The sequence below is a fragment of the Brienomyrus brachyistius genome, chromosome 3, assembly GCF_023856365.1.
Source record: "Brienomyrus brachyistius isolate T26 chromosome 3, BBRACH_0.4, whole genome shotgun sequence".
NCBI classification, from domain to species: Eukaryota; Metazoa; Chordata; class Actinopteri; order Osteoglossiformes; family Mormyridae; genus Brienomyrus; species Brienomyrus brachyistius.
The window spans coordinates 25896097-25910979 of record NC_064535.1 but is presented as its reverse complement, the minus strand read 5'-3'; the positions used below and the strand labels follow the sequence as shown (position 1 = coordinate 25910979).

The window sequence follows — 14883 nt, the reverse complement described above, 5'->3', positions numbered from 1 at the left end:
CGTCCCGTGTGTCGTCATTTATGGCATAGGATCACCTAGTGTTCCTCTCATGGTGTTTACACCAGAGTAGTGAGCAGACATGGAGGCTTATTAGGGTTTACATCCTTCTTCTCTAAAGGTGATATGTTTACAGCACCAGGCCCCCAAGGTGCGCTGTACGTGCCCTCCAGCTGTGCAGGCACAGGTGTGACCTATGTCTGCAGACGGACACTGTGACTTTCTGCTGTGACACTAAGGGACACGGGAAGGAGACACAAAGTCACGCTAAAAAAACTTGTGATGGTCACACCAGACCTGGACATCCGTGTAATTCTGCGTCCCAAGAGCTCGTATGAATCAGTATTTGCAGAGGGAGCAGTGATGTGTTTGTGACACACTTCAGTAGTGACTGGATTACTGGGTGACTGCAAGGCTGCTGCAGGTGGCCATAGCAGTAGACCATCCATCCATCTTCTATATCCATTCCTCCTATGCAGGATCCAGAGCCTAATCCTGGAAGCTGCAAATCAGGGAATAACCCAGGACAGGGCCACCAACCCATCGCAGACATATACATTCGTGTACAACAGATGCTACTTCTACTCCTGTGTCTGAGAGTCTGGCATCCTCTATATGCTGAAAGGTGTACGACTATGACTCCTGACATCCTGAAGGGGCATGGTGGCACTGGGCTCAGGCGGACAGAGCGGGGAGGGAGGGGGGCGGTGAAAAACTCCCCAATTTAAACAGTGCAGGAGTTGCTGCTATTGACCATGACCTGCCGAGGAACCACATAAACATGAAGGTGTGAAGCACCCGATATCACTGGCTGCCCGGTGCGTTAATCAGTGCTCGACTGGACCTGAGGTAACTGTCACTTTAAATATTCACCCCTTCAGTTCTCTCACACCACATCATCTACATGCATGAAAATAACATTCCCTCCCTCTCTCTAGCACAATCAGTCTATGGGATACGTGGGGGAAATGTATTTCTTAATTCAAACATTTGTCAAATATGTGTCGCATTTACAACAGCAGTCATCCTCTCCCCCTGGAAATACTCGGCAGAAATGCATTTTGCAGCAATTACAGTCTCTGTGGACATTTCTTTGTGCGCCTTGTGTATTAAGATTCACATGTTCTGATTCAGTGATTCAGCAATTTTCACGTCATAACACCAAACGTCTGATAATAAGCCATTTGACTAGTTTTCAGAATGTGTTTTGGGTCTTTCCCCCATCAAAACACATATAAATGCAGGTCTCATTCTGGCTGAACTGATTTTCATATCATGAAGACTCTGGTTGGCTGTTTCCATCATGAGACCTCATTAAATTGACCATATTTATTCATCATGCAAGCGACTCAACAAAAATGTGTCCCAGATCAACAGATGGCCCTTGTTTACATTTTAGTGCAGTATCATTAAAATGGGATACCTCTGGTCTAATCTCATTTGTTAAATTGAATAGTTTTTTGCTTATTTTTTTGAACGTCTGTGCTATACACATGTAAATGTCTCCTATTTTGAAATTATGTGCTGTTACTCATATATGAGTATACAGTCTGTCATATATGCTGATTTTCATATATATTGATTTGACTTTGTAACAGTAAACTGAAAACCGTATGAATATTCATCAGGGTCAGTGTACTTTCTGAAGCTACGGTTTATGATCAGTGCATACAGAGGTCTTGACAGCATGCAGCTGCAGTATGAGTGCCATAAATCTGTATACTTCTGTGTACCCTGTGCATACTTTAGAATCAGTCAGTTTCACAACAATCAGCAAGATATTGTGCCTATTCTGATATCAAGCTTCCTATATACTCTCAGAAAACAGCCCTTCCACGTTCCACTTATGTTAGTGAGTTACTTCATCACACTGGACTCGGACCATATGGCCTGTGGATGGGACTTTCTGGACACATTAAACATTGATCTGATCCCAGAAAAGAAAGCCGAAGATCTTGAATACAGAGATGTGGGGCATCGTCGTCTCACGATGCTGCAGGACCCCAGCTTCTGTCTTCTGTCTCCTTTACACCATATTCCCCTCTTAGGTGCACCAGGGATGTTGAAGTCCTCCTTTTTCTCCTTTTTCATCTGCACAGGGAGGACCAACTTTGTAAGTCAGATGAGATATTTGCGGCAGGAGGAAGTGGACGAGAAGATTCTGCAGTGTAAAATGTCACACGATGGGGGTTCATTTCATCATTTGTTCAACCGGGTCGTTACTGGCTAAGGAGAAAGGAAGAGCAGTGAGCATTATTGGCCACCATTACACTGAGGATGTCCTGCACTGACATGCCAGCCTCTGATAACATTTCTAGATGGTCTACAGGGGGCGCTGTTTTAACAGGACTAAAGGTAGCCAAAGCACAGTTACATTATTTATCAATATTCAGAAGATGAGGTGCGAGGCCAGACTAAAAAAACAGTCTGAAATTATTTTTAAAAGGTTACATATGAAATTTCTCATAATAATTACATCACAATTATTTTTATTGACTAAAGTTTTGAATTAATAATACTGCAAAGTTCTCATGGAAGAATCAATAATTGCATATTTATGTTTTTAAATCTCAAGTGAATACTGGGTGTATTTTGTTTGAATACTTGAGGTAGAGATTGGTAGATGAACTTTGTATGCTGAGTTTTTAAGGCACATTCTTACTAATTACTTCCAAATCTTCGTGAAGTCCTTGGCCAGGCCTGAATTAGGGCCGACCTGTGTGCATGTTCCTCCAAAGTCTCCTACACTGTGAGCTCACGCCTCTGGCCATGCGCTTGTATTCTCTGTTGCACCGTGGGATCACTCAGCCCAGAACTCCGTGAAAGTGTATGGGGGGGGGGGGGGGGGTTTCCATAGAGAATATGATGCCGGCATCATTAAATCCTGCCCTTTGCTTTATTCTACACAAAACACACCAACTACTAAACCAGAGCAGCCTTCTGGTGGAGAAAACATTGTTAGTTTGGCAGGAAAAGGAAGCCATGTGCTTTAACTCTATTTTAGTGATTTGCCACAGAGAATATTCCACGTCTTCTGGCAACCGTGTCAGAGCAGGAGCAAGTGGCCAAAACCGTTGACAGGAGGGTTTTCTAATGAAACAGCGGCGAAAGCACCAGCGGGTCGCCCACGTCGATCCTAACTCAAAGGCTCTAAACACGACGACACATTTCTGCGAAGAAGTGATCATGTTTTTTCACAGCACGCCTTTAGTGGTTGATGCAAGTCAGTAACCCCTCTTTGACATCTCCATTTGTCTGTAATTATTGGATTAAACGCTCATAATACACATTGCTTGTTTTACATTGATTTGGCAATGCAGAATGAAGTGTAGCTTAGTTCAATGACTGGAAGATTCCGTCTCCTGTAGAAATGCACAGTGAGAGGCAGACAGATGTGTTATACCCCACCTGAATGGACAGTCCAGGTTTGCCCACAGGGCAGCACAGTCCACTTTGGACCAATGCAAGCATCCTCCTCATTTACATCAGTAGACTCTATACTCTAGAAATGGCTTTTAATGCTGTGTTATGATTCAAACATTCTCACTCCACCTGTTACTTTAATTTGCAATTCATATACACACCCCTGCATTTATCCAGTTTCGTGCATAAAAACTAGTAAATGACACAGCAGCCATAGTCAACAAAAATTCTTAACCTGCCAATAATAACAACAATATGATAATAGTTTGAGCCAGACCCTGAAGTTCATGTTCATAAAAGAGGAAACTGAACAACAATAGGAAACGGACCAGATTTTTATCTATGGAAAATAGCTGCGTGTGTGAATATGCTCCCATGGGCCCTGGGAGGAGTCCCAGGAGACCATTTGTATTGTCATTAAACAGCTTGGCTGGTCCTTTAGGAACCTCTGCATTTAAGCATGTCACACTAATGAGTGTCGTGACTGCCACCCTCCCAAAAGAAGAAAGACACAATTGCAGAGCACCCTCAATTAAATTACTGCGTCCTGCTCTGTGCTGTATCCCCCCAGTGACTAAGAAAAGACAAACCTTCATCAAACACTGAACAACCTGATTTGGGACAGGATGGCACTCAGAATTAAACACGTAAAAGTCCAAAAATTAAGCTGTTTATGGGTGCAACACCATCAGACGGTGATAAGACAGGTTGCTCTCCTGGGATTTCAGTCATCTACCCACATCCTCCACAAACCACCTGCTGTCACTGAACACTTAATTTCTGTTTCCTCACTCTATTTTGGACACAATAACCTTTTACAGTCACAGGGCACTTGTCAATGTGCATGAAATTCGAACCATCATCAGTCAGCCAAAGGTCAAGGCATATAAAAGTCATGGAAACTGAAGACCTGAACAAAACCTGGTTCAGGTTCCATCACAGCAATTTAAAGTTGGTAAACCTTAATGTCACTGAAGACACCGGAAGGTTCCTCCGTGTCCATGCTTGCTTCGGCCCTCGTCAGCACTTTTTAAAGTTAAGGGATTGTATGTTTTGTAGATTTGGGGTGTTTAGTGCCATCCAGGGTGTCCCCTGCCTTGCACCCAGTGCAATAATCTCTGGATCAGGCCATAAAAGTCAGTCTCTAAGGGACACTAGTGGAACATAGACAAAGCTGAGTTATTTATCCATCAGTGTACACAGAATAAAACAAAATTCAATTATTTGCTCTGGAGAATTGTGCCAATCTTGATATCCAGTCCTGCAATTCACAGAGGCAATTTAGTTCAGCTCCTCCATCAAACTGATCTTTCTGAATCCACCGTGCGCCCCCTGCTGGTGACAGTGGAAATTAATCCTGTACAAAAATCCCCATAATGCATTTCTCACAGAAAAAAACACCCTTAATCTCATTGAACTTTTCTATTTATCACCTGCAAAAGAACTCTGACATAATTTTTTGACCATTATTCCTCTCACATCATCCATTCATCCATTTTCCAAACTGCTTATCCTATTGGGTCGCGGGGGGTCCGGAGCCTATCCCGGAATCAATGGGCACGAGGCAGGGAACAACCCAGGATGGGGGGCCAGCCCATCGCAGGGCACACTCACACACCATTCACTCACACATGCACACCTATGGGCAATTCAGCAACTCCAATTAGCCTCAGCATGTTTTTGGACTGTGGGGGGAAACCTGAGTACCCGGAGGAAACCCCACGACGACACGGGGAGAACATGCAAACTCCGCACACATGTGACCCAGGCGGAGACTCGAACCCGGGTCCCAGAGGTGTGAGGCGACAGTGCTAACCACTGCACCACCATGCCGCCCCCCCTCTCACATCATATAGTACAAATTATAAGCTTTGAAAAACTGCACAAAACAATAAGACTGTCGCATATTATGCGCTGCAACTTTTAAAAGCAGGTCTGTGTTGAAACAGCGATCCTAACAGTCCACCATCAGGAGTCATTTTCTACAAACTGATCTCTATTTCTTGCAAAAATTAATTTAAAAATAAGTTCACAAAAAAAATCACATAGTGAATATAAAAAGGAAACATTGTGCTGATTAAAGTCCTTTTGCTAGACAACTATAAAGACAGACATTAAAACTGATGTCTGTAAGTAGATTTTTTATTAGGTAATCTAATAGTAAACATATGATATATAAAAAACATTATTTAAACCTAACTTAAATGTTTTCAGGGAGTAGTGCAGGATTATATTAATCCATACTTTGCTTGTAAACACAGCAGAGACAAGCCATACTGACACAGAAAGCAAAACAGACAGGGATTGATCAGCCTCCAGACTCTTGCTATGACAGTGCCCTCTAACTTCAGCATGTTTTAGAGTGTTCCATCCGGCATGCTTCCTTCCACAAGTCCATAAGAAGAAACGGTATCCCCAGGCCTATGGCCTAAGACAGAAAAACATTCCCACAATGCACCAGTATCTTCTTGCCTAAGATGTAACAACAATCCCATAATGCACCAGTATCTTCTTGCCTCAGATGGAACAACAATCCCATCATTCACCAGTATCTTCTTGCCTACGGCCTAAGACAGAGCAACAATCCGATAATGCACCCAACCCCACCTAACTTCCAATTTTTTTCTTCCACAATATGTGAAAGGATCCTTAAAGTGTTTCTCTTACTAATTACATTTCTTCAATGGACCAAGTCCACCCGCCTATCAGAATGAATTTGGTACTGTTCTTACCCATCAGCTCAGAGAGAAGGTCCATCCCTTCTGTCATGTACCTGCATACAGTAAATATCCATCCACCTTGTGTGAACATCTTATCCAACACAAGGTCACAGAGAGCCTGGAGACTATCCCAGGATGCACTATGCTTCCCACATTCACAAAACATTCAATCCCAGGATGTAAGGTTCCCCTTAATTGTACACTGAGCTGAAATCCCATGCCAGGTCATGTGAAGAATATGTCTCTCACGAGCTGGAGGGCCTCCTCATCCCCGGAAGCCGAGTCCGCCTTTACAGTGTCACGCGTGGACCGCAGCTGGACACCTTCCCCTGCTGCTTGGCCCCAGTTCGCGATGGCTCCATATGGGACAGTCTCCTCCTCGGCGACCACTTCCGGGTCACTCTCAGAGACGTGGGTTCTTTCGTCTTCTTCAGATTTGGAGTCACCAGCCTCCTCCTCGGACAAAGCACCTGCACGGTCCTGCTTATTCCTCTCCATGCGACTCCCAGCTGTCCTTCTGCTTCTCTTCTGAGAAGAAAACCACACAAATTGAGGATTTCCTTAAAAAAAAAACACACTAGCAGAGCAGAAGGTCATTAAACACACTGAACACACAGAACAATAATGACACATCACAATATTTACTTGTAACTTCCCCTGCTAACCAAATCAGACTTAGCTTAGTCTGGCCTACCTGCCCTGTAGGCTCCTGAGCCCTGAAACCCTGGAGGTTTTCTTCTTTGAGGAAGCTGAGCGCCGTGTCCACGAGCTCAGCCTCATTCATGCCGTACACAGCTGTCCTGGAAGCACAGGGACAGCCAATGATCTAACCATATACGTATTTAAAATCTACTGAGGGGCTCAAAAACCCAAATCAAACTTCAACCCAAATCGACCTCCACAAAACTGGAAGAAGCTACTTAATGTTTACGAGGTGTGGAAAAAATGACTGCACACTTCAACAAAGGACTAGACCTTTCTTTCTATGAATCACTTTTTAAATGATTGTTTACTTTATTCCTACGGACTCTGGTTATAAGAACGGGACCGTACGATTACAAATCATTATTTCAATATGATGAAAAGGTGGGGAGATGTAAGATAACACCAGCATTGGTCACGTGTTTAAGAACATGGATGTATACATTTCAAAAACCATATTCATATTGTTCAGGATTCATACTCGTTAGAAATGTTAATAAACGTTAGTAATCTTTTGTGAAGTTGTCTCCTGCTAGTTAAAAATAAATTGCGATTAACGCCCAGCTCATATTATTTTGGCTGCCCCCTACAACCTTTTTTCAGATTTATAAGATATTTCATATAAAAAACATCGGGAACTAATTTATTATGCGCCTGGACAACCTAGAAACTAAATAAAAACGGAAGCAGAATATCTAACTAATTGTCACACGTACGTTAAACTTCTTATAAAGACAATAATATATTCCCTGATTATTTGACATCTTGGACTAGGCTGGCATAAAAGTCCCCCGATCCCCACAAAACGTACCTTTCCAACTTCTTTCTCTTATTCTTCCTTGGGACATGACTGGTCTTGATGGGATTTTCTTGCTGGGGCTGTTCGTTTTTGCCGCCCAGCATCCAAGACGGAAGATCCCGCTGCCTGTTGTCCATTATTATGATCTACATTCGCTTATAAGTGATGAAATACAGGCTGCACTGAAAGCGCATAACTGACATTATAACTGTAATAATAAGCAGGGATAAATTGATACCGTATCGAGCGGATGCATTATTGAATGGGTGCAGAGACGTTCACTGTTTTGTTTCCGGGTAACAAAAGAAAAAATCCACTTCAATTCGGCGAAAACGACTCAGATCAAAATGCACGTGCGCCCCCGCCTGTGTCGGGTGTATTAAAACAGGAGAACGGGTTGCTTTACCGCCAGCTATTTTTTTCTTCTTGTAGCACTGGCTCAAAAGATAAGAATGAGTACATTATGGAAAAATATGGTCTAGTGTATAATCCGCCATTGATGGTACATTAATGCTGATTATGCCTTTGGATGTTCCTCAGAGTCCATTTCTGTACTTTAAAAGGTAAAATTATAAGGGTACAACCCCAGTCACAAGCAAAGGTAAGAACTTTTACCCTTTTGTTCTGAGAGTAAACTTTGGCTTTTTTTTCAACAGTTATGCAACTTTATTAAACAGGATAGACACGGTACTTTGAAAGTACATAACCCCAATTCACCCACCCGAAACTCACGATAAAATGAGCACCATATGCAAAATCAATACTTTACACTGTGTCAAGATTTTATTTGACAATATTTTAGAATATCATACAGTAAACAAGATTTCTGCAAAAGTTAATATATCCATAGTGTTGCATTTCATAAAAATAGTTGCTCACTTACAGTCTTTGTGACTATTATTAATACAATGGATCATATTTATAGAGATACAGCTGTACAAAGGTAAATACACAGCTAACACTACACAGTTTACTGATCGGAATGGTGTTCACGTAAGCGCCACCCTTCAAAGACTCACCTTTTAATTATCGCCTTTCCATAGAAAACGTATTACAGTTCACAGAAAACTGAACCAGTCAACAAGGAGCATACAGGTCAGAATCCACCGAACAACATAAGCATCGCTCTGAACTGCAGGACGGCGGCGCGCTATTCCCGGACATGCCACCCGTCCTCAGGTTAAATATGACATACTTCCCATTGGCTTTTGTCAATCTTCTGCTGATATTTGTGCTTTGTTATAATTCAGGGTCTCCCAAACAGATTAAGGGATTGCAGCCATCAACGGTGTCTGTATCGTATTATTAGGAATGAATCTATAGCTATTCCGAATGATTCTTAAAGGGGCAAGCTTTTTCTGTAACTGAACACAGAATATATTACTGATTTCTGCTAAGCGTGTTCACACTCAAATTGGAAATCTTTTCTGTCACTCCAAAAATTAAAAATAATTGAAACGTTACCATGGCAATAAACATCCTTAACACTTTTCCTTGCATTCCCATACAGTGGCTGTCAGCAAATTGGAATTACATCCGTCCGTTAATAAGATGTAACAGTTTTACAACAACATCCGGTAATAAGTAAATGCTACTAATGGCAAAATAATTTCGTTTTTAGGGAAAACGTTCCCAGAAGCATTAAATATATATGCCTCAGGGGTAAGATGTTTAAATATTCATGCTCGAATTTAGCGCGATAAGTGAAATCCGCTTGTAATAAATAAACCGCGTTCAAACAATTAAGTCAGTAATATAGAATTATAGATGTCTCTTTGCAGTTGCGTCATCTCTGACCGAGAACCTCACCCATGTACTCTGATTGCCTAGTAGGCGTGACTGCTGATGCTGTTTGTCCAATCGCGAGGCCTCAGTCCAACGCAGGTAATTATAACATTCTTACAACGTATCTTTTAAAGTGAATGCAACGTTGGGCGAACTTTTCGTTTGGCGCTCAGCGCTTTCCGAACGCCTGTTTGGCTGCCGACTGGCTTATTGTAAACGGTTATGGATTGTGGATTTTTTTAAAAAGACAAATACATAAATTTCCATCACGTAGCTATAAAGCAGATGTCTTCTTTTTTATGGGAAACCAATCATAATTTAATTGCCAAGTTTGTTCAAATAACATCACAGAAAAGCTCAAAAACAAAAGAGAGCTTATCTGCAACGACGATGACACCAGTAATGTCCTTATTGCGGACAAAATAGCACTCGTACAGTTGAAGCAGAGAGATAACCAGCCCTTTTCCTTAACGCTTTCTGTTTGAGTATTCACGGTAATGACAATGAAAAACCACCGGTACTGCGTGCTTTTACGCCACCACGTCTGACCGTGAGGGGGTGCTACAGATTACAGATTTGGATCCTTTCACTGCGTGATTGCTTATTTTGGCCCTTAGTTCCACACATTAAATCTCTTCAGCCTCGAAGTAACAGGTATGACCTGCAAAAATTTACCTGCACTGTAACCATACTCCATTTTGATGTCAGCTACAGTTAGCTAATTATCCTTCATATGACAAAAACAGACTAAGCAAAATTCATTCGATCATTCTGTTACTAGATAGCAGATAAATGTACATAAAAATAAAGCAGATCTGGCATAAACAATGGTTTTCCATAATACAATGATAAGAAAATAATCTTTTTTTGGTGCAAACTGACTTCATGAAGGTGACTGAGCTGTCGATACAGACGAGACGAATTGTGATATAGCGCTGCGTAAGGAAGATCTGCTGCACTTCCTCCTTTTTCTCCTGCAGCACACAGCTCAGTTTGTGTCACTTTGCTGCCTCCTACAGGTGAAAATTCAAACTAGCAACTCCGCCTGGTCTCTCCACTTAAGGCACTCTGCCCTGCCGCGTGCCAGGAGGCGTCCTGCCCCCCTGGTAAGGTGAATCCCTCCACAGTGACTTGGCTCGTGTTCTGCGGTAAACAGAGCCCAGACCTCTTGCGGCACGGAAACCGGAAACTGTTCCGGGTCTTATTGGGTTCTATGAGTCAACCCACGCTTCAGGACACCGTGCTGAGATGAGTCAGTGAAACGAGTCAGTGAGGAGTCAGAGTGCCCTACTGTGTCACCAGACTCCTCCTGCCTTGAATAGCATCTCAGTATATTTGCCCGTGTACATATACTCCAAAATGATTTTATGTACATGTTTTCACATATTTATATAATATACCTATATATCTATACATCTAAATGATCATTATTAAAGATATATCTTTCTTTCTATCTCAGGATAGTTTTAAGGCAGCTTTCTGTCGATTAAAATCCTCTTTTTCCACACCATTTCTTTTTGTTTCATTGCCTTGTCAACGGCACAAAAGGTCATGTCAGGCAAACCCCATCAAGAAGCATCCAGCCATAACCAGCACTGGCTGAATGCCAGTGGCCAGCTCCTCGACATGTGATTCGGCGTCGCAGCCAGCTGCTGGAAGAGAGGGGCGGAGCTTCTGAAAGGCAGGTCCCACCCCTATGCCACCTCCAGTCGGGTTGTTTGGATTCAGCACTATAGGAGTCTTCCCATCATGCTACACATTCAGTTTTTTTTTCTTTTTCTTTCTAGTTTATTTTATTTTTTTAATGGATGCCTTGAGTTTTTAAGGTGGTGGGTGTAATACCTCAAAATAATTTAAAATACCATATAAATAATAATAAAAAAAAAGATTCTCTAAAAACATGTGTTGCATCTGATGGTGACGGCTGGCGGGCCTGTTGGAGACCTGACCAAGTCTTGTCTGGTGTGGCCTGGCCTGCAGAGTCTTTATGGCGTTATCTGCTCACAGTGGATGTCCCAGATCGCAGTGTACTGGGTAGCTTATCCGACCCAGGGATTTTCCAAGGCCCGGGGGACACTGTGGCCTTTCTGCCCGCCATGGCACTGCCCCCGCTGTTTCCCTTGGATCCCCGGTAGGGAGGGGCCTCGACGGACACTCTCTCTGGGTCCCTGGGGCTGGATTTCTCCTGGGCTGGCCTGTCTGTGCTGCCTCCATTGCTTGGTGTGCCACCGTTCACGTTGGAATGTGTGTCTCCAAGCCCGGTGGCCTTTAGGGAGTGTGGCAGATGCCTGTTCTCCCTGTGGGGGGCGCTGCTCTCACCACCTCTCCTCTCCTTGGATTTTCCCCGGGAGGCTCTGTAGGGCTTGGAGTTTTCCTGGACCTGCTCGTCCCAACCCACCGGGCTCTCAGGGGTCCCCTGTCCACCCACGCTGATACCCCGATGGGCAGACCTGCCACCCTCTTTCTCCTTGCCCCTCCCACTGGCCCTGCGCTCCGTCTGCCTCCTCCCAGGTGCGGCCTGCTCCACCCTCCCAGGGCTGGATAGGTGCTCTGCCATGCTGTCGTGCATGGGCTCCCGGCCCATCTCCGGGGAGAGTAGGTGCTGGGGGTCAAGGGGAAGGGCCGGAAGCGATGACGGTGATGGCGTGGCGTTCAGAGCATCGGGGGATGGGGCTACTTCCGACAGACTTGGGGAGGCTGCAGGCCGAGCATCCCAGGGGGTGGGACTGTCGACTGAGGGACAAGAGGACACTGTTACTGGTGTGCCAGACCTCCAGAGACACCCACAATGCAGACAGGACTGCCGGACGCTTTCTGCAATTCTGGGGCTAAACTCAGTGACAGGCAACTGTCAGTCAACATGGCAGCAGCATGGCTGAATGGTTTGCCCAGAAACTGCACATGGAGCCCTGCTCCAACTCCATGAGAAAGCTCTGTCTAAATCTCAAGCTCCATGGACAGGAAGGGCAAGAAGTTCTGCAGACCATAAGCAAAATAAAGGCTGGTTCATACTTCTCTACACATGCTCACAATGTGTATTATTATTATTATTATTAATAATAATAATAATAATAATAATAATAATCATTACTATTTTTCTTTTGTTCCCTGCACAAGTACCACGGCATTGTGGTTTGTGTCCATTTCCGTTTTACAAATTCAGAGCCCAGCTCCAGGGCTGCCAACTTGGGTCACCTGGCTGGTGTGAGATTTTCAATTTGAGACAAGTCTGCACACCCATACACACGCATTTACATGTATGTTTTATTACCTTGTAAATGGTCTGTAGGGTTTGCAAACTGCTTGTCAGCACACAGCCTTGGGCGTTTGCCGCGGAGGCGCACGATGACGTCATAACCACTAGTACACATGCGGAGTACGGAGTATGAACCAGCCATAATGCTTTGTGTTTGGGCAGAAGGTCCTTAGGCTGAGAACAGGGCTGAACCATCAGACACTAACAGGTTGGGGTAGCTTTTATTCAATCAGTGCTCACTGGTGTGATCAAAGCCATTATTTGGGCACTATGTAATAACAGGGCCCTTGAGACCAACTGCTCACGGCCGACCTGCTAGACTCCTGTGCTGATGGGATGTTTTCCGGTTTAAGCGCTGATGCCAGAATAAGCGACAGCACCCTGTTTCCTCCCTTAGCTGACCCGGCGCTGCATATGCATCCGCTCAGCAACCACACAGAAACATCCTATACAAATGTCTGCTCAGCAGTGCCAGTAGGGGGCAGCACACAGCTCCCTGCCAGGAGGGTCCTGGTTGGCAGCCTGGGGGGTCGCACCGTTCAGCCAACACTGATGTCATCACCCCAACTGAGGTTATTCCAGTTTTTCCATTTCAGAAGTGCAACGGAGTGGATCTACCCAGCTCTGGCATGATTATATAAAAGAAAATACATATAATAAATCCTGAAACGTCACTGTAGAGCAGTAAATGAGAACTATTGAAAACTGAACGTGGTCACCAGTGAAACCTGTCAACAATGTGTGGTGTCTATTTTTAGCATGAGTAATAGGAACCAATTGCTCAGAGAAGGATGACCAATTAGTTTAATGGCATCAATAACTGCTGGCCGTGCAGGCAAAGTCTGAGCTTTCTGTTTGTACGGTGGGGCACCCAGCCTCCCGCTCCCATGATGCTCTTGGCTTAATATTCCTGCAGAATAGATGTGCGTGAAATGGATCATGTAAACTCAGCGTAAAGGCTTATCTGGCCCCTGGGAAACAGGAGCCTTCTGGATCATTCTTACGTTTCAAAACTACCTGTTACTGAGCTTAAGATGCAGAGCAGGAGATCCTCAGGACTCAAATTTAGTTCTCCGAAAGCAGGTGGGTGAACGGTGTGAACAAAGGTGGAGGAGGAAGCTTGAGGGGTTGATGTTGGTGTGAAGAGCCTGGGGTCTGGTGCCCCCTTCTGGATGTTACTTAGCCTGGGCTGACTTAAAAAAGCTACTGAGGTACAGGAAAAAAGAATTTTTCATGGTTCACCTCACATCAACTTCTCCTCCACATGACTGACAAAGAAAGTCGCCATGTGGTTGCCACGACGACACCACCAATCGATACCCCACAGGGGTGAAGGGGGACCCCGACAAAAAACCATTGACATATTTATGGCTAATCCTCTCCAAACTATCCCTAACTCGCAATTTCTCTCTGGCAAACCATGTACAGAGAAACATGGAAAGCAGGCCCAGGATGTTGATGCAGAGTCTGTAGGGTGCCCTTTCTTACAAAGAAGGTTCCAGAACAGATATTTAGGTGCCATTAGGGTAGAAGCAGGAGCCGTGAGCCTGCTGAGAGGTGAAGCTTGCGGCCCAGACAAGTCACATTGCAAAGACACTGCAACCAGCTGCAGCAGAAGTAGAGAGGTAAGAAGGCATGCAGCATTTTTACAAACCGTGTCTTTAGAGTGGCCCATTAGGAAGAAATAGGGGGAGCCATGCTTGTCACTTTTCATGCACATGGAGAGGCTGGGAGGTACCATTCCTAAAGGAAGGGGAGGAACAGCCTAGACCAGTCATTAGAGTTAAAAAGAGTGAGAATGTGTTACAGAATTGTTAGTCTAAAAGAGTGACTGAAAACAGAATTATCTAATGATATACAGGTTATTGGAACAGAATTAAATATTTTGTTAATACAGTTAGCATGCTTAATGGTAAAGAGTTAAGTTTTGTTCTATTTACTGCCAGAAGTAAGATAAGTGGCCTCTGGTGCTAAAGAAACAAATCAGCCTGAACCTTTACAAATGTGTGATTACGCCGTCTGTGGAGAAGACGTCACTCTCGTCCTGTCGTTAAAAGACAACGTTAAGTGATGTAAACCCTGTCCAGCTGGCTCTGATCATTAAACTGCTATCTATTTAATCCCACTAAAGGCCCATGCTTCCTTTACAAACAGCGTACTGTGCCTTAAAGACCAACAAGCATGGACACCGGCAGCCAGGA

At 44.1% G+C, this 14883-nt stretch overlaps 2 protein-coding genes across 16 annotated transcripts in view; both read right to left on the bottom strand.

Moving 5' to 3' along the window:
- Positions 1-1937: 1937 nt before the first annotated feature.
- On the bottom strand, positions 1938-8250 carry si:ch211-127m7.2 (cell cycle regulator of non-homologous end joining). The gene is made up of 3 exons (XM_049008737.1): positions 7654-8250; positions 6835-6940; positions 1938-6668 (listed from the first exon to the last, which is right to left on the bottom strand). The coding sequence occupies exons 1-3, from the start codon at positions 7776-7778 to the stop codon at positions 6366-6368; spliced, it is 534 nt and encodes a 177-aa protein (XP_048864694.1). The 5' UTR covers positions 7779-8250; the 3' UTR covers positions 1938-6365.
- Positions 8251-8402: 152 nt separating this feature from the next.
- Positions 8403-14883, bottom strand: part of magi2a (membrane associated guanylate kinase, WW and PDZ domain containing 2a) — a 135311-nt gene continuing 128830 nt past the window's right edge. For 13 of the 15 annotated variants that reach the window (XM_049008709.1, XM_049008710.1, XM_049008711.1 and 10 more), the window contains one exon: positions 8403-12159. In XM_049008709.1, the coding sequence (XP_048864666.1) occupies positions 11420-12159 (740 nt within the window). In that variant the 3' untranslated portion in view covers positions 8403-11419. Of the gene's footprint in view, positions 12160-14336; positions 14426-14883 lie in introns of all 15 variants that reach the window. The other 2 variants (XM_049008724.1, XM_049008721.1) reach the window with 1 other exon arrangement.